At 34.7% G+C, this 19,401-nt stretch overlaps 1 protein-coding gene across 2 annotated transcripts in view; it reads left to right on the top strand.

The window, feature by feature from the left end:
- The window catches only part of EcR (Ecdysone receptor), a 553,030-nt gene extending 536,775 nt beyond the window's left edge, over window positions 1-16,255 (top strand). Inside the window, exons 4-10 of one of the 2 annotated variants that reach the window (XM_071590773.1) lie at window positions 4,333-4,575; window positions 5,783-5,923; window positions 6,725-6,843; window positions 7,477-7,626; window positions 9,347-9,499; window positions 10,307-10,529; window positions 11,619-16,255. In XM_071590773.1, the coding sequence (XP_071446874.1) occupies window positions 4,333-4,575; window positions 5,783-5,923; window positions 6,725-6,843; window positions 7,477-7,626; window positions 9,347-9,499; window positions 10,307-10,529; window positions 11,619-11,863 (1,274 nt within the window). In that variant the 3' untranslated portion in view covers window positions 11,864-16,255. Of the gene's footprint in view, window positions 1-4,332; window positions 4,576-5,782; window positions 5,924-6,724; window positions 6,859-7,476; window positions 7,627-9,346; window positions 9,500-10,306; window positions 10,530-11,618 lie in introns of both variants that reach the window. The other variant, XM_071590772.1, reaches the window with a different exon arrangement.
- Window positions 16,256-19,401: the final 3,146 nt, after the last annotated feature.

Genomic DNA, 19,401 nt, shown 5'->3' with positions numbered 1-19,401 from the left:
TTCAGTATAAAATTTTATAATGGTTTTCGCTCGTTATTTATTTTATTTTCCGCCCCACTCAATCGTCGTTTAAACTATGCTAATGATTTGTGTAACTTCCCTCTATGTTCGTTATTAAAATTGGATGATCGAAGTGTGAATGGCGTAGCCTGTATGGCACTCAGTCATGTGGAATGGTTTTGAAATGGTTTGATAGAGTTCTTCCAATGCCTAAGCTCTAAAAACTTTGATAAGGATAACCATACATTCAGACGATGAAAATTTTGGCGTTGTATCGCTTTTTGCTCTATCTCTATACATTTTATTATAATAATATAATATATATTTTAACTTCCTTTACTACGTGCTAGCTTCTCAAAGGTCTAAATTCCAATTTGTGTTAACGATGCTCGACAATATATTACACCAGCATTACGCATTCGTGTTTGAACGTGTGTGTGTGTATATGAGGTCGCGGTAGTCCAGGGGGTTGAGCGTTGGATTACTGACCGTAGGGTACGGGGTTCGGCAGCTCCACCTAAGCTATGTGATTTTTCGGGTACCAGATCTTCCTGGGAAACCATAACCTGCACGGGGAAAGGAACTGGCCCCCCTACCCTGATGTGTGAATTTCACACGCCGTCGGGCTTAGTACTGGGTGATCTCTACCATCACCTATCAAACCGACCTTCGGGTTGATTACTGTGTTTATGGTTTTATATATATATATATATATATATATATATATATATATATATATATATATATATATATATATATATATCGTGTGTATACAATGACGTACACATATAAATACATACGATAATACTTAGGTACACAATAATTTTTGCAATTTACTTTATATACCTGAATGCCATAAACTGGTTGACAAATTAAATAGGTCGGTGGTTCGGTTTTATCGACTTTCGGATTTAGAATGGGTTAAAATTGTTCCCTCTGCATTTGTTTGTTTCGTTAGAGACTGGAGAATGAGTTTCTGTTTATTAAGTCTGAAACGCCAGGGATGATTTTATTCTGAAAAGCTTTATGTAGTACCAAATTATGATAAGTATTTTAGCTTACCTCAGGCGTCGCATTAATAACTAGGGAAAGATTTTTGCGATGGCTAATAATGGTATTATAGTTAGAGTATAATGTCAGTATAATATAATTTATAATTGGTGATATTCTGTTTAAAAAATAACTTGTTTTGGTCTTCTTTGTTTTCAAATTCAATATTCAATTGTTCATCAATCTACGCCCTGAAGTGTGACTTCCACACGTATTGATTGAGCTCTGCCGTCTTAGTTTAGTCTACCCCTTAAGCATCAGGTGAATTCAACCCTCACTAATCAAACCGACTTTCGGGTTGATAGCTTTTGTTTTGTATATTTTAAGAGCAGGCATTATTAGATTGTAAGTAACACAAAAATACTGGTGACGTTTTATACCTTGCTACTCTCATGAAATTATACAATTTCTTCGAGTATGCGCGTTAAACAGTGTAGTAAGCAACCAGTATTATGTATAATAGCGTCAAATTTTATTTGTGTGCACAATAATAATTGAATTTTAGTGCTCAATGATTTTGTGAGAAATTTGTAAAGAATGAATTCTGAGAAAATGAATAATGTATACAATTAGCCATTAATCAGTTAAATTCAAAACGATGAGGCACATCTTAATGATCGCAGTTGATCATTGATCAGTGACAATGGTTGTTTAATAATGTTGGACTATTGGGATACTTGATCAAATTTGTCGAATCTCGAAATTCTGCAAATTTCAAAGGAAGAAGATGTATCTTCCGACTTGGTACTATCTCGGAATAGCGGTAAGTGGAACTCGCAGCACGTGTGACGTTCGAACTCCTGGTTTCAATTATAGCGTGTTCAATGATTATGCCTTTATTTACGCGGGACGACTTCGAGGCTACGTTACGTCTTCTTTCACTGTAACTTCTAGTTCCTTTTCCTACGCGTGGGTTGGTGGAAAATACATGTATATTACAAAACTAACTTGGATCATCGCCGAACCACAGCGTGAGTAGTACCTGGGAGTGCCTAATACCGGCATTCTTTCTCCGTCACTACCCGCGGAGGCAAGAGCCCCGGAAAGGGGGATAGAGGCAGCCCACTGTCCTCATCCCTCCTGAGTGGGGCTGCCGTCGAATGTGGACGGAATGCAGATCGAGCCGCTCGCCGTTGGTGCCTGGTGCTTGCCGCAGGTGCAGTCGGTGCCGCCCTTGCAGTCGGTCGCCGGCGGGTCGGGCGGGTGGGAAGTCCCCTTCGGGTGGGTGGTGACGGCGAACTGGTCTTGGGGGAGGGTTCCGAGAGGGGAGGGAACTCATTCTTAAAGATCGCTAAACTGGGAAGTTGCCTTCGCCAGAACATCTCCGATCCGGCGGATGCAGGAATGGCCGCATAGGAAAACAAAAGATTTGTCATCCTCCTCAAAGGTTTTGTCATCGCCTTTTTACCCAGAATGATTTTTATATCTCCAGTTCTTCATAAAAATCTTGATTATGTTGTTACAGATGCAAGCATCAAAAATGCCTTCATGTAGGAATTTAAAGGATGAGATTACTGCTCACATGCATTCTTTACATGTAGATCACTGCCCTCTTATTGTTTGCCTATGTGCTTATGGTAAATATTCCAATGTATTCATCGTATGCGGGGCCGAAAGTGAAATCTAGTCTATCAAATTTCTTAATTTAATGAACTGAAACCTGCCACTAATTGGATTTATGAACATGGCGAGGACATTTTTGATAACAAGTAGTCAAATTTATGGATTTTTCGTGACTGGGGCCTAAACGCAACATACGATTTGTTCTGCGATCAGATTGACTTCATATTATTCATGTGCAAGATGTGATTTGAACCCATGTTTTTCGAGTTGTCCAATGAGTTCGTTTCGTTCAAGACTACCCAGTTATGCTTCTTTAATATAAATTGATGGAACATCGTTATTTATAAATGCGGAAAAGTGCTGTATTTGTTATCAATATTTACTGGTGATAGGATTTATAGGGCAATATTCGTCCGAACTGATTTTATTTTCTTTTTGCCAATTTTGGGTTTTTCTTATCCATAAGGACGAACACTCATTTTGTATGACCTCTGAAACTGTTTCCTTGACGCTGGCGTATGCTCTTTGATTGCGCGCTTCCCAGGGCATGTAGTAATGTAAAGTACCAAATTTCTCACTTCAGTTGATCCTTTACTGTGTGGCTCATTGTCGTATATTCTTATCCCACAAAAGGATGTTGATGACGTCAACACACTTTATGTCTGGCTAATGATGGTTTTTAAAACCTATCGCTGATTTGACGTGTTTTGTTTACTCATTCTACAAAAGAACCAATGTGTGCGTCATGAATGTCCATTAAAGGAGAAATATCTTGCAATGAACTGGCTTCAATACATTTCCTCTAGGAGGGAATGCACCGGTATATATTGGGACACGTTTTCCGCATCACCTCTGTTTATTGACTCTAAGGTACTTAATGTTCCACTGACTGGTGCATTCCTGGTATGGAATCACTCAGCGCCACACACACACACTAGCACTGGCTTGCGGGGCACCATGTCGATGAACGTTCTTCCTCCGTTGTTTTTCCTGCACCCGTTGCATCCACTTATTGACCATTCTAATGCAGGTTGAATACTTTAGAACTTTATTTAGTTTTTTTAATTCCGTGGATTGTTCTGTCATGTATCTTTTCTCTGGATTAGCTATGAATCATAGCTATGAATTTTCGATTTAGTATTGAAAACTTAAACTTCATTACTTGCCTGTCCTAAAGAGGTAGAGTGGCGGAAGTTGACCAAAGGAGATGAAGCGGCATTCTATGGCTCTGACCCTCGTAATCCTCTCTTCTCGTGCCCTTTGATACGCCATAATCGATAAACAAAGGGCTAAGTCTATTTAATCGTGATTTTACGATCAGTGTTAGCCGTGGTTTTTCCTCCTTTGATTGTGGAACTTCACTGCCTGGCTTCGGACGTTAGGTATATGTAGAATGGAAAGTACTCATAAATATGAATAATTGCTGTGAAAGGTCATATTGAAACCCATTTAATGCGGCGTTTACTTAAGTGACTCTCAAAATAACCGTTAAGTATCCAGGAGGAAGGAAATGCGATCGAATATAAACCGCTTCAAGCTTAACTTCCTTTTCTTCGGGAAAGGTTTCCCTTTTTTTTCTTCATCAAAAGATAAATTTGACCGAGGTTGTTACGTGCAACTCTGATTTCTGTAATGTGTTTTAACATTGTTGACATTTTAATAACGAAAATTCCCAGTGGTAGATCTCCATATTGAAACCAGATTGTCTATCTTTTACAGGCCGCGAAGACCTCTCACCCCCGAGCAGCTTAAACGGATACAGCGTGGACAGTTGTTCGGGAGATGGGGGAGTGGGGAGAGGAAGCAAGGGCTCCTCGATGGGCGGCGGCATCGGAATGTCAATGGCTGGAGCCGGCGCCAAAAAGGGTCCAGCGCCGAGACAGCAGGAAGAATTGTGTCTGGTGTGCGGGGACAGGGCGTCGGGGTACCATTACAATGCTCTCACCTGCGAAGGCTGCAAAGGTGAGTTGTTTCCGATGCGAGGAGGGCTATTGCCAAGAATAGTTGTTTCATCTAGTCCTCGAGGGTAGAGAGTAACGAAGTCTGGACGCTCTAGCCTCTATTTGAGATCTTAAGATTAATTATAAACCCTTTTAATTTTCCACTTATTCGCATAATTTTAACTTGATACTAAATTTACGAAGTTACGGAATATTTAAGTAATATTTATGAACTTTAAATAAATTCATTTGAAAGTTTTATGATGGCATCCCTTAAAACGTTATTTATATTCAGTGGCGGCGTATAATTATATAAAATTGAGTACATGAAGGTAATGTTGATGATGTTTATTGATTTTGCTCAGGATTAAACAAGCAGCTCATCTCTGCCCAATTACCTACTAGTTTCAAGTACAGGAAGAAGTAGAGAAAAGCACTGTTATCTCCAACTTTACAGCATCAATAAGTATTAATTTAAATGTTCACAGTGGTGGTCACTATGACTTTTAGTTTGATGTGAATACATGTTGCCAAAGTGGAGAATATTTATATGTAGCTAGGTGTCTAAGCTAGGATTTCCCCATTTATTATCATGAAAACAACAAAAAGAGCTTCTAGTTCAATTGAATGCTGAAATATTTTAATTAGCTTAAAATATTTTATTGTTAATGTTTTATAACTAATATATCTATTTATTTTAAAGATTATTAACAAATATATTCTCTTCTTAAGCCTGCATTCTATGAATATTGGTATTTTTCAAATTGGGACAATTTACTTTTATTTTTATCTTCATTTATGGTGACTCTTAGTAATCATACCCTCATAAGCCACAGAAAAATGTCTTCCTTTCATTGGTAAATTCACATTTTATTCTGAAATTAAGCTTTGTTGGTTTTATGTGTGTGATTTTTTTCGTGGTTATTCACACTTTTCCAACATGTTTTGGAGTTGTGAAACATAAAGCATTAATTTAATCTTGATAAGTTTGAACTTTAAGCTAATGCTATTTTAATATGATAATTGAAAACGAGTCAAGAGTTTAAGTGCATTAAAAAAGATTGGTTGGCAAATATTTTAAAAATATATAAAGATATCCATCTATCTTCTGTTTTTTCATTGTTTGTTTCATTTTATATTTTCTTTCTGTCATGAGACAGTATTTTAATGAGAATTCACTTCGCAAATTATCCAGCTAATGCTTTAATACAAAAATTTTGATTTTACAGGGTTTTTTAGAAGAAGTATAACTAAGAATGCTGTCTACCAGTGCAAATATGGGAATAATTGTGAAATAGACATGTACATGAGGAGAAAATGTCAAGAGTGTCGACTGAAGAAATGTCTCAGTGTTGGGATGAGACCAGAATGTAAGTATTGGAATCATTAGGTATTATATAAAATGAGTGTGTAAATAGTGTGATCCTGCTATAATATTGCTGCATTCCTTTCAATGGTTTCTGTTAGTAATCTCATACACCTTCTAAAAATTAAAGAAAAGTTACTCAGTGAGGTCTCCTTACACTGTTCATTATTCTTATTTCCTGAGCTTACTGGACTGAACTTTCCAGACCATCTACTCCTGCATGGTAAAATTAAGTCAGATTGGCTGTTGATGTAATGTCCATATTGCTTTCAGATTTGGAAGTGAAAAAATATGGCAAAGGTAAATTTAGATAACACTTTGCTTTTGCCAAACTAGTGATTGTTCTATGTTAAAAAGGAGCATTGAGTAAGCTATTGGTGATTTTCATGTGTTTGGAGCATATTGTGCTACCTTGCTGGGAATAAAAATAGCAGGTCACAAAATTTTATTTATGTACCTCATATAGTTTAATGCCTTGAAGAATGATAATGAAATGATTCACAGACCATCTCTACTCCTGCTTGGTAAACGTAACTCAGATTGGCTATTGATGTTATGTCCATATTGTAGTTACCAACTATTTGCATATGTCAATTTACAATTTGTCATTTTATTTACTCTTATTTATGCATTGTGTCAGCATTATTGTTAGATGGGAAAGTTTAAGTAAAATTATTTTTGTGTACAAACAATATTATAAAACTCATTTAGATATGTGCTCTCATTTTTAAAAGAAAAATGTTTTTATTTGCTATCCTCTCGCATTTCAATGCATTGCATAGTTTAATACGTACCTTATGTGCAGGTGTAGTACCTGAGTACCAGTGTCAAGTGAAGAGGGAAGCAAAAAAGGCACAAAAGGACAAAGATAAACCTAACTCAACAACAAATGGCTCGCCAGAAATGAAAGACCCAGAGACAAAGGTAATGAGAATCATTGTAAGTATTTCTTCGAATTTCCCCAAGTCCCCAATTACATAAAGCATTGAAGTGTGGCCCTCTTGTTTCCAAGACATCAGTCTTAAACAATAGTATTGCAAGCTCCAGAGGAATCAACACCTCATATAGCTGCTGTTTTAACTGGAAAAATACTGAACGCAGTCATTAGCATGCATTTCATTCCGCAGTATATTGCATTTCTCTTTCTCCCATAATGAATGTTTTTCATTCCAATTCTTCTATCTTCATTGGTTCACTCCTATTTAGAAGTCTTTTGAGTGTGCCAGGATTTAGTGTATAGTTCCTCTGATATTAGGGGGTTCAGAAATCTATAGTGTAAGCCATTATCATAGAGTAGAGGAATTTGTTCCCAATTATTGCTTAAAAGAATGTTAAAAATGATTCAAGCAGAAAACTTGCATTCATAATGGATATTGTATGCCTCAGCAAAATATACATTTATTATCATATATACTTTGGGTTAACTTGTGTCTAACAATTGGGTGGTACACTGGTGCCTGCACTGTCTTGGAAACATTAGAGTTAATGCCTCCTTGTTTTATCTGAAGTTGAGTTGCTTTCCTGGATAACTTGGAACCTACTTTCCCTTCCCCCCAGGATGAAAAGCCTCCAGCTCAAGCAGGTTCACCTGCAGCAGTTAATGGAGTGAAGCCTGTGAGTCCAGAGCAGGAAGAGCTCATTCATCGACTCGTTTATTTCCAGAACGAATATGAGCAGCCAACAGAAGAAGATCTCAAAAGAATCACGGTAAGTATTTAAGGGTAATGTGAAAGGAGTAACTGAAGCAACCTTAAATTGAATACCCTCCATATCCAGTCAGTAAGTGGCCATCCCACGGGGAAGACCCATAAGACCCATTTAAATAGCAAACTTTTTATAATGGTGTTGAATATCTCTTGATATACTCTGCATCTGTCGTAGGGTTTCGTGGAAACATAACACATAATTACTTTCATTGCTGGCAAAGTTTGTGTAGCTAGTTGATTGGTTAAATTTTTAGCTGTAAGATTAATGGCTCATGCTTGTTTGAAGTTTTATTTGCTCAACTTAAGTGGGGGTGTCTTTTAATCATTTGTACTCAAAGGAAAATAATTAAATTGAGTTAATTCATTCCATATCTATTCTTGAAAGCAAATTGATGAAGCACTCTGAATGTTTTGCATAAAATGCTGTGAAATTTCAAGGCACATTTGACAAATTGTTAGATGATGGTGTGTGGTCTACACAAAATCTAGATTTCATTGTGGGGCAAAAATCTTGAAATCTTAATACACAGCCGGTTAAATATCAATCTTATGTAGTTTTTGAAATTAAATTTCCTTCTCTCTTATCATTTCTTTATGTGAAAAGTGGTGAAAAATATGTATAACAATACATTTTATAAATAAAAATTTGTCAGTGTCCAAATAGCATCTTGAATACTCCTCATTATTAATACAAACACATTTATTAAATATGTATACAATTATATTGCCAAGAAATATTGCTTAAATGGACGAATAACGTGCATACCATCAGTTACGGTGGATGGAGACAGTTTTCATGTGTGTTCATTAATTGCAATTTTTCTCTTATTATTGACTCAAAAGTCAAGATGGAATCATTTTTTTCCTCATACTGTTAACATAATCAATTAATTAAGATTGATTCATCATCATCATGAGTATTTCAATCCTATGATTGGTTTACTGCGGCCCTCCATTCTACTTTATTTAATGTCAATGCCCTCAATCCTTGATACTTTCTCTGTTTTGTGTCCTTCTTAATTTGTCATAAAGGAAAATAGTTTCATGAAGTCAGAGTAAAAAAGCATTCTTTTCAAACAGCTGTCTTGATTCTGTTTTTAGGTGAAAGAGAGCATTAATATAATTAATCTGAGTGCTTGTATCGAAATAGTTGGCTAAAATTGTAATTATATGTTGTTAAAAGCATGATGCTCTTATAAGTAGATTGTGACACATAAGATGCTTGTGCATTTTATGTATTATAAGATTTATGAGTTAATTTTAAATTGTGGTTTATAAGGGGCAATAATTCATTAATGCCCCTATTGAGCCATATTGAATGAAGGGAGGCATTGCACACATTTTCATTAGTGTATACTTCATCATTTAAGCATTGAGGGCAAAGTTCATTGAATCAATCTGCCTTTTGTTCACATCTTACATACCCTTTGATAAAAAGTGTTGGCTATAAAAGTTACTTTATGTATAAACTATGTTGAGGTTATATGTTAATCGCACTTAAAGGATCAAATTGTTTTCACACTTTGTTTGTAATAAAATCAAGGATTTTCTGTGTAAAGATAAAAATGTTGGGTGCTATATTATGATAATTTATGCAAGAATGTCTTTACAAATATCCCAACCACCCTCTTTTTCATCTTTTGGAACCTATTCATTACAATTTGCAGTAATAAAACTTTAAAATAATTTTATTAATTGGCATTATTTATCTCTTTGATTAGAATCAGCCAGGTGATGGAGAGGACCCCAGTGACCTTAGATTTAGGCATATCACAGAAATCACCATTTTGACAGTGCAGTTGATTGTTGAGTTTGCAAAACGACTTCCAGGATTTGATAAACTACTCCGGGAAGATCAAATTGCACTGTTAAAGGTAGGAATGAATAAAGTGACCAATATTATTATGTATGATAAAAATCTATTGAAACTATAAATACCATCTACCATATGCTGCATGTAAGTCAATTTTTGATGCAAGGAAAATGATCTAAAATGCCAAATATTGCTTATTTACTAGTTTAAATGGCGAAATAGCTTCAAAATAGTACTTAATTACTATAAATATGACTTTATCCTTATGTGTTGGTGCCACCTTGTCCATAAACATTTTTTTCAAATTGTTATCATCTCATTTCGGCAAGTTACATGAAGGAAATTGTTCATTGTAGTTAAATGATTTATGAAAGCGGGGATTAACTTTTATGAATGCATTACTTAAACTAATTCAATTAATTGTTGTTTATCAGGTGGGTAGTAAGCCCAATGGCTAACCCAAATTTGGTTTGTTGTGCCAACTCTGGGAAGCCTGATGTCAATGATCTTATCAGAAGGGGTGCATGGACCACCCAGTTGGCATTTAGAGAGAAAAATTCTGAATTTTTAATGATTTAAGCTGAAAAATTCATATCAAATTATATATTGATTAACTTTGTATGCTTTACTGGGTGATTCATGAATAATAAGCAGCATATGTTAACTAATTGTGTTGGGCAGAGCTTAATATCATAGTGTATTAATTTTTCTATTGTTATATGGAGGAGGTAAATCATGTTGCTTTTATGTTGTGGTCATGCATTTGATATTTTCATTCTATATTATCATGTAAAACATTGACACTTATTTTTGCTTTATGAAAAGGTGAATTTCAATTCTTATCACTCGTCGTTACAAATATTTTTAGGCATGCTCTAGTGAGGTGATGATGTTACGAATGGCAAGGAGATATGATGTCCAAACTGATTCCATCGTGTTTGCCAACAATCAGCCATATTCAAGGGATTCCTACAGCTTGGCAGGCATGGGAGAGACAATTGAAGACTTGCTACGGTTTTGTCGTCAAATGTATGCCATGAAAGTTGATAATGCAGAGTATGCCCTTCTCACAGCCATCGTTATCTTCTCAGGTAATTTTCAGTTAATGCTTTCTTCTAGCTGCTTTTTGAACATTTTCTTTTTTTGAGGATTTCTATTAATCTTGTTTTGAGCATTGTTAAAGTAATATGTTTCCTAGTGCCTTCAAAGGCAAAATATTTAAAGCAAAACATTCCAATCCATACCATTCACTCAAAGAGATTTACCATGAATGAATGAAATATAAAAACATAAATATTTGCCAGGATAAACATTTAGATATCAATGGATGAATTATATTTTGAAGATTCCTTACATCCATGTTTGGATGGATTTAGCACATGATATACACAGGAATAAGTCTCCTAATTTCCTTAATTTAATGTACTTGCTTAATATTGTATTGCTTTGAGTTTCCCCTCATCATTTCTTCTATGAAATAAAAGTCCTTACAATAACATTTAGTGCTTGATCATGAAAACAATATGTTTCTTCCTAGTCAGAGCATAATTTGACTTTGTTTTTTTTGTAGCTTTAATAACCTTAAACATTTTTCAATTTTTGGTTCAACATTTTCTAGTAAAAATTTGCTTCAGTAGCAATAGTCATCTCATTCCTTTATGCTTTGCCATGTCCATATTTGTTGTGAGAACTAAACTTTCTCAACTCAAACTACTAGACTCAGTATATAGGATATATATCCTGACTCAGTCAGCAAATACGGCGTTGACATCCTAAAAATATGTCTAGACCCTGCATTGATACTATAAAATCTTTATAATTGTTGTATTGCCCCTATTTTGTTAGTTCCCAAAGTTATTAAAAACATTATGAATTTCCATTTTTCTTTTCTTTTTCTAAGTTCATAATAGGATTGTCCCCTAAGATTAGATGAGAGGACCATTTATGAATCTTCTCTGTGAAATTTTTCCCAGTTCATTTGAAATTACTTCATAATAGCAGTCAGATTTTTTGGCATCCATTGTCTTTGTGATTTGCTATTGTTAAATATGTGGTAATACTTTGACTGATAATGGCCAGGTTTTCTTGTTATGCCCAATTTCAGTGTCTACAATTGATTTAATAAAAAAGGGTTCCCTATTTTCACCTCAACATTAATTCTTTTTTATTTACCCTTGCAGAAAGACCAGCTTTAATCGAGGGCTGGAAGGTGGAAAAAATACAGGAAATATACTTAGAAGCTCTGAGGGCATATGTGGACAACAGAAGACGAATACGGTCAGGTCCTATCTTTGCAAGACTGCTGTCTGTCCTGACTGAGCTTCGAACACTTGGGAATCAAAACTCAGAGATGTGCTTCTCACTCAAGCTCAAGAACAAGAAACTGCCTCCCTTCTTGGCAGAAATATGGGATGTTATACCTTGAAATCCAGGTTATAAAGGAGACTATCAATCAAAGGAACCAAAGGAGGAAGCACTGCTATTGTTTTACATATTTTTTTATGTGCTGGCAAGAGACTCAGATGATTTTTATATGGAAAGTGAAGCAGCACATGACTGTGTTCCATGTGACAATACTAAAGAAACTCAACTCTCCTCCTACACAACTTGGTTCGTCATGAAAGAGTCTTATAAAGGAGCTGTTTTTTCACGAATGGCCCTTCCCTCATCTGTGTTTTTTTTACACTTTCAGTTGAAGACTCTTGGTTGTGATGGCTTATTTCCTATTGCTCTTAAGCCACACTAAATCTCCTAATTTAACTACTCTTTGTGGTGTCGCAGTTGGATGAAATGAATGAAGTTAGTGGTGGAAAGATATATATGATCAAGGCTCACTTAATACTTCCTTGAAATTATGAAGTGTCATGAGTTAACAGTGTTAACACATATTATTTTATGCTTTGGCATTTAACTAGCAAATGGTGTTTTCTTCATTTCTTACTGTTAGAATGGTGAAATTCTGCTGAAATCAGTCAGAATCCTAATTGAAATCCATTTAATTTTTCATATTTTCTGTTTGAAGAACAAGGAAGATATTTTCAATCAGTGGAGCCAGCTCTAAAACATTCACTCCAGAGCACTCAACAGAGACTGAGTCCACCCCATGTAGCTCTGTTTTGCATCTAAGCATGTGTGTGTGTGGGTGCGTGCGTGCAGCACATAAGCTACAGAAATACTGGGGAAATTAGGTTGTGATTATATTTCCATCAATACAAAAGAAAACTTGATTTTTATTCCACCAAAACACTGGCTGTGAAACATGAACAATTTCTTGGCGGAAAAAATGGTAGAAGCGCATTTGGAAGAGATCAATCAGAAGCAAACACAAAGTTAAGAAATTGAAGAGTCTATTATAAAGTTTTCCATACTAAATTGGAAGTTGTGTAAAAATTGATTTGTTGTTGAATTTTGTTTTTCCAGAGACCTATTTATACAGAAGTAATGTTATAATTAGAAAGCTTTTGATTGAAGTCAACTGGAAATACCATTGAACTCGGGACACAGTTTGGTGCCTTTTGAAAACAATGAATTCGGTTGGACGTTGCATTTTTATCTGTATGAAATGTGAAATGCAACTTTTAGTACAGGAGAGAGAGAATGAAAGGAGGCTGAAAGTGATTGTCATTTAAACTAATGAATAATGAGGTTGAGGCAGGTGAAAAAATATAAAAGGAATTATTCCCAATGTGCAAATGGGTGCTGCTTCAACGTACAAGCTGTTTGTGCATGTATGGTTCATTTTAGCTGTTGAGGAAAGGTTTTTTTAATGTGAAATTTTTTAACCAACCGTCCCCTCCAATTCAGGTAGACCTGCATATGAATTAAATGTGGTAAAACAATTTTAACTCACAACAGGCAAAATAGATGCTAAGTAGTAACCTTCATTTCATCAAAAAACAATTGTTGTATTATAGTGTATAGTGAAAGACCTAAAATTGCATGTGAAATGAATTGTGAGTAATAGTGTACCTGTGTTGTGGATTGTGAGCAAGAAAGTGGAGAAAAATACTGAGTTCCCCAACAGGACTAAAAATTGAAGATATTGCATTTTGGAAAGTTTGCATATTTGGAGGACGGTTAATTGAATGCCTGTACAATACATATATGTTGGAATGTGTCATATTTTTTATTTTCTGACACCAGATCTTCAGGAAGAAGAACAAGTTAAGGGAAATAATTGATCAAATTGAGCAGCAAGGAGTAAGCATGAGTACATGGGCATTTATGTATATGGCAAAGGAGAGAAGAAAAACAAATGAACTGTTTTGCAGATAACTGTGCAACCTTGTTTACTTGATTTGAGTGGGATCAGGGCAAATGAAGACTAACTTTGTAAATGTTGCGATTCTCAGAATGAATGATTTAAGGAACAACTCCTCAGTATGTTTCATTAAACCTTTTCTTTACATCTTACATTGTTCCTTAAACAATCTATATAAACTCATAATCTTTCATCTGCTTGCTCGATTCAATTTTTTCATTTCTTCTCAGTGTTTTGGTATCAGAAAAGACTCAAGGTATCGTGTGAATCATGAAAAATTTCTCTGGCAAAAGCTACATCCTGTCTAATTGAAGCAGATGATGGACAGAGAATGATACTGATTGCAGCATCAGTATGTAGAATTTCAAGATTTCAATAAGCAGTAAGTTTTGAATTTTAACTATGCATTTATAAATTATGAGATATACCATTGGACATATGTCATAAGAAGCAGAAACTACTTGCACTGCCATCACTGTCCCAGAAGTTGTAAAAATTTCCTTTCAAAAAGTTAAAAGACATCCTTTTCAAGTAGCAGTTATTTGTTGTAGTTAAGAAGTAAACATCTAGTTGGCCTGGGTGCATTTTTATTTGATGAGTGAATGTTGGTTCTCTGAACATCAGAGGCTTCACTTCCATCGATTGACACACCAGAGCAGCACATGATACTGCCTATGTGTTAGCTGTAATACCATCCCAAGTTTTTCAGACATTTTTTTAATGCTAACAAAAATGATCGTTAAAATGTGCGAAAAATCTTCATGATACCTGTAGTCCCAACTGTTTTAGTAGTTGTTATCCAAAGATGTCTGTGACCTAAGGTTGTGTTGTTCTTTTCCTGTTAATGTGTGTGTGTTTCTCTATCTGTGTATGTTCAACAAACAAACCTCTTATCAATTTTGTGGTAAGAGGATAAGTTTTAACATACTCATTGTGGTCCTTGATTTGTCCTTTCTGTGGCAAATTAATGCACAAAAACTGTCATCTACACACCACTGCCAACACATTGATTTATTCACATGAAGCATTGGCTTCCAATGTCCTAATTAATACAGTTATTGTTATGTTTTCGAAAATATTTTATATGAACACCATAGATACTTCCCTGCTTTTTTCTTATAGCAGAGGAATTTTATTGACCTATTCTATCTCCAGTTTTCTCAAAATAAATGAGATGAGCAATAATATTAAATTATCCTGAGAACAGAGTTCTTAATATTGTCCTAAATCCCATCAATTTTTAAGATTTTTAAACTTGTAAATTAATGTCTGATACCAGTATAAGTGATTTGTTTTTGTACTATTTGTAAATTTTTATTCATGCAAATGAAAAGCTTGTAAATTCATTAAAACTTTATTGTCAAGTCATCTAACAAAGCATCTGAGCGTTTCATTCAATTGTTAAATAAGTATCACAAAAAACAGTAAAAAATCAGTTAAAAACTCCCCTCTGACATACACTTACAATAACAAACACCAGTGCTGGAGCCACTGTTACACCAATATATGCTGCCTTTGACAAAAAAGAGCATTGTTGTTTTTTTGCCATGTACTAAAATTGCTGACCATGTTTATCACATCAATCCTTGTTGCTGAGAAAGCAGATAACATATTTTTTAATGTGCAGCATTACCAAATGCAGTGCTGCAGTTTACAAGTGTCTTTTGCCAGAAGTGCTGATGTATTTATTTCAAATGTCTGAATCATAATGTGTGATATACTATGTTTTTTCACTAGGGTACCTGGGTCTGTAAATAGTAACAAGAGGGAAGGTTTTTACACCAATTGAAATTATAATAGGTTACATAATGTGACATTGCAGCCTGTAAATAAGCCCCATTCAATGTGATACTGAATTAAATTACAAAATGCTCTATAGGCAATTAGCCTACTGCATTTGACATTTTTAACTCACCTTTGTGTTATGTGCATTAATATAATTTCAATCTTAATAGAAATGAAGTTTTTGCCTCTTCCAAATCATGGACATGCATGTAGCTTACAAAATTTCATGAAATCATTGCCTCCACACAATGATAAAGTTACAATGATTTAAGGAGTGTTGTCAATTTGTCAAAATTTTAAATTTTAATTATGAATGCCTAATGACCAAATTGAATCATGTCCTTTAATGACCAAAATACATTATGCCTACTGTCATCTAATGAGACCTCACAATTGTGTTGGAGTATTTTGTACTGACTATAACACTCTTATGATTTTTAAAACCGAAATGAAGACCATGACACCATCCCAACTGCACACACATTTAGGTTTCCCAACCACCTAAATGCAAGTGTTGCTGGCATGTTCACATCTTCAATTAGCCTTGCACCTATATTTGACTTTTGTTCAAATGTTTTAAAGTGTACGAACATTGTAAATAAGGATAGTGTATAGAAATGGGTGTGAATATTTTTTGTATATCTTGATGACAAATTGTATGTTGTGTGGTATGCTTGTGTACTTTTTCAAGATGAATGTTGTTATTACATTATTGTGCAATATGTACAAAATAGGTTGTCAATGCATACAATTCTTGAGTTAGAATCTTAACCAGTGTGTTGCATTTATTTACCCCATATATTCTCTCATTTATGGTACATTTCAATGGTTCACTTTAATTGTGAGAAAGAAAAGAGTTAGTTAAGTTCAGCTCCAATCAGCTCTCCCAATGGTCATTTGTTAAGAGTCATATTTTACTCTTCAATTGATGATTTCACGGTCATTAGAGCAAATTAAATAAATCTAATTAATTTTATTTACAGTTTAACTCCTGTCTATTGCAAAATTTATATGCCATTTGGAATTTTTTATATTGTATTTACCTATATCCTTAATACAATGGGATAAGTAACTTTATTAGGGGAGATCTTTTTAGAGGAATATTATATTATAAAACCTCACTATTATTTAAGATGTTGTAGACATTTATGTTTTTTATCAAATGTGTCAGTTGTTCTATATTATATGTCATGCCAGTAATGATGATCTAGTGGAAATTTACCTTATAGTCCAAAGTTATAAGGTATCAGACTTTTCACTCCTTTATTTTAATTGACCTATCTTATAGTATATTTAACCTACATTTTAAACTAATTGTTAACTATGTTTGAAGAGTATATGATAATTTGCATTAGTTTTTCAATAAACACACCTCAACTTGCGATGGGGGTCGGTGATAGAGATGCAGTATAAATTATAACATGCACATGGAAGCAAGATACTTCCTTACAGGTGCTAGTAGTAAATGTTAGAATAATTTACACTACTATCGGTTTGCATAGAAAGAATCATCGACTTTATTCTCTGTGGAAAAAGAGGTAGGCGTACATTGAAATCAGATGTTGCAGATAGATGGATTAAGTAATGGGAAATATTAGGGAAAGTCATTACTGTTAACCTTATTTTATATATATATATATATATATATATATATATATATATATATTTTTTTTTGGTAGAGTTGTTTGAGAATATTATCAGCATTGGAAATGAGATGAGGGTTGTGTATGCAATTATGATTTTTTAAGGATGAATGGTGAACTTACAGCATGAATCAAATTGTTTTTCTTTAATGTAAAGTATTTGAAACGCATAATACCTTGGACTTTTTCCGAACATAATTAACACCAGTACTTGGAAGTTGTCTGTTTTTTTCATTGCAATTAATGTCCTCACCATGGATAACTAATAATATTTGTTCCGTCACAAGTCATCTGAAATTACATCTGCTGGCTTGGTATGCAGCAGTGTAAATACATTTTAGATTATGCCTATCTTAATGAAAAATACTGATCCCAAAATTGATGCCATGCAGAATTTTTAAACTCATATCTGGTGTGGGAGAAAGTATGATTATGAAGTGGGGCTTTTTTCTGTCTCCCTAATGGATCTCAGAAGATACATTTTATGTACTTGAGAGGTACTCAGGATATGAAAATCATACGATTATTTCACAATGATAAGTTTTCTGACATTGTCTTTTAAGCTTTTCCGACTAATTAAGAAAACAATAGGTGTTATGAGTGCGGAAATGGAAAAAAATACTGATGAGCATGGATAATTTTAGAATCTTTTAATTGAATTTCTCTCATGCATATGAGACTGCACTGTTTGAGTAGAATAAGCACCTACTTCCAGTTACTTGAAGCTACAGCCAGTCTTTGATTTTGTCTTGACTTGCCTATCAAGAGTAAGTGCTAACTCGTGAATTGGTAATTGTTATTGTTCTCCGTTTCCATCCCTTTCCATTTTCTTTATTTTCAGATCCGTACAGTTTTTTTTCATCCGTTTGTCAGTCTCCCGATGATGATACATTGGCCCACCTCCTGTGGAGAGGGTCTCTGAGGGATTTATGATATAGCCTCCAAGTATCCCATTTGAATCTACTCCAACAGAGGTTACAGGGGATGGGAAGAGATATGAAAACAATGCATTGGGTCATACTGATTGGCATCCATTAAATATTTTTCCATGGAGTGATAACATTGCCAACAAAATAAGATTTGATGTCTTTAATCATCCATCGTAGTGACTCCAAGGAGTTGCATTTTTCAAGGGTAACAATGTTGCGTATTGGGTTTTGTTGGCTATGGGGTAGATTCTGTTGAGCCATTTGGATGCTATTTGGTGGACTTTTTTATCTGAGTATGAAAAGTGTCAGTTTATGTTTGAGTTTAGAGTTTATTATACTGTTTTTTCAATGGAAATTAGAAACTGTGTTGTGCATATTGCTATGGCTCTGGGGGAAGATAATAATGAATGAGTTTCTTACTGCTGGATGACTTGGTCAAGGTCAAATGCTTCAGGTGTTCTAAATGTGTCCAGGATGGATGAATTTTTAATTTATTATTTACACAGGGAAACTTATAAGAGGAATATATGATATTGCTTGGTGGATTACGTTTATTGTCAATGGCAAATGCTCATAAGATGTGGATGAAGGGCTTCAGATTTGAGTTTGGGATGTAAACCATGAGATTCCAAGAGGAGAGGAACTAAAACGGGTGAAATATTGATCTCATCATGGAGTTTTTTTTTGTTTCTTAGAAACCATCAATTACTTGTAATGGAATAGAAAGTGAGGTTCCTTTGGGCCTGTAAGTGATTGAGGTGGGAGGGTGTAAGGCAGGAAGACTGAGTTGCACTGTGGCAAATATCAATAGGATGGATGATGGAAGAAAACGGGAGTTTTTTTTAAGTTAATGACTGGGTGCTCTTGGTACGAGGGATCAAGAGCTATCCTTGTGGCTTTGAATTTACTAATTCAACTACTGAAATTATGGACAAATTGTAGTTTGTAATGTAACATTGATGTAAAAAAATTTGATGCACAGGTCTGTTGGAATCTGACGTTCATTAAGGATTAGAATGATTAGTTTAGTTTGTGGCTTTTCTATTGTATGAAAAAGTATGACTTGTTGATATTTTTTGGAATTATATCTCTTTAATTTTCCACATGCAAGTCCATTCAGTGAAAAGATGTGAATTTCATTTACTAACAGGTCTTTTAAGTGCAACACCCAGCTGGTTAGAGATAGTCTTTTGTTTCTTATGGTTGTAATACTGAATGGGTGCTCAGTTCAATGAATGAAAGTATGGCTGCTGCATTACCGCAATGTCTGCTCTAAAATTTCCTCTTGCAGTGGGTCATTGGCTTCAGCTTTTTTTATGGCGTTGGTATCTGTATTTGTTGATTA

This window comes from Hetaerina americana, unplaced genomic scaffold (assembly GCF_022747635.1).
Source record: "Hetaerina americana unplaced genomic scaffold, ioHetAmer1.1.p SCAF_4, whole genome shotgun sequence".
NCBI lineage: Eukaryota > Metazoa > Arthropoda > Insecta > Odonata > Calopterygidae > Hetaerina > Hetaerina americana.
Note: the sequence above shows the minus strand (reverse complement) of the source record. Positions and strands in the feature narration are given on the sequence as shown.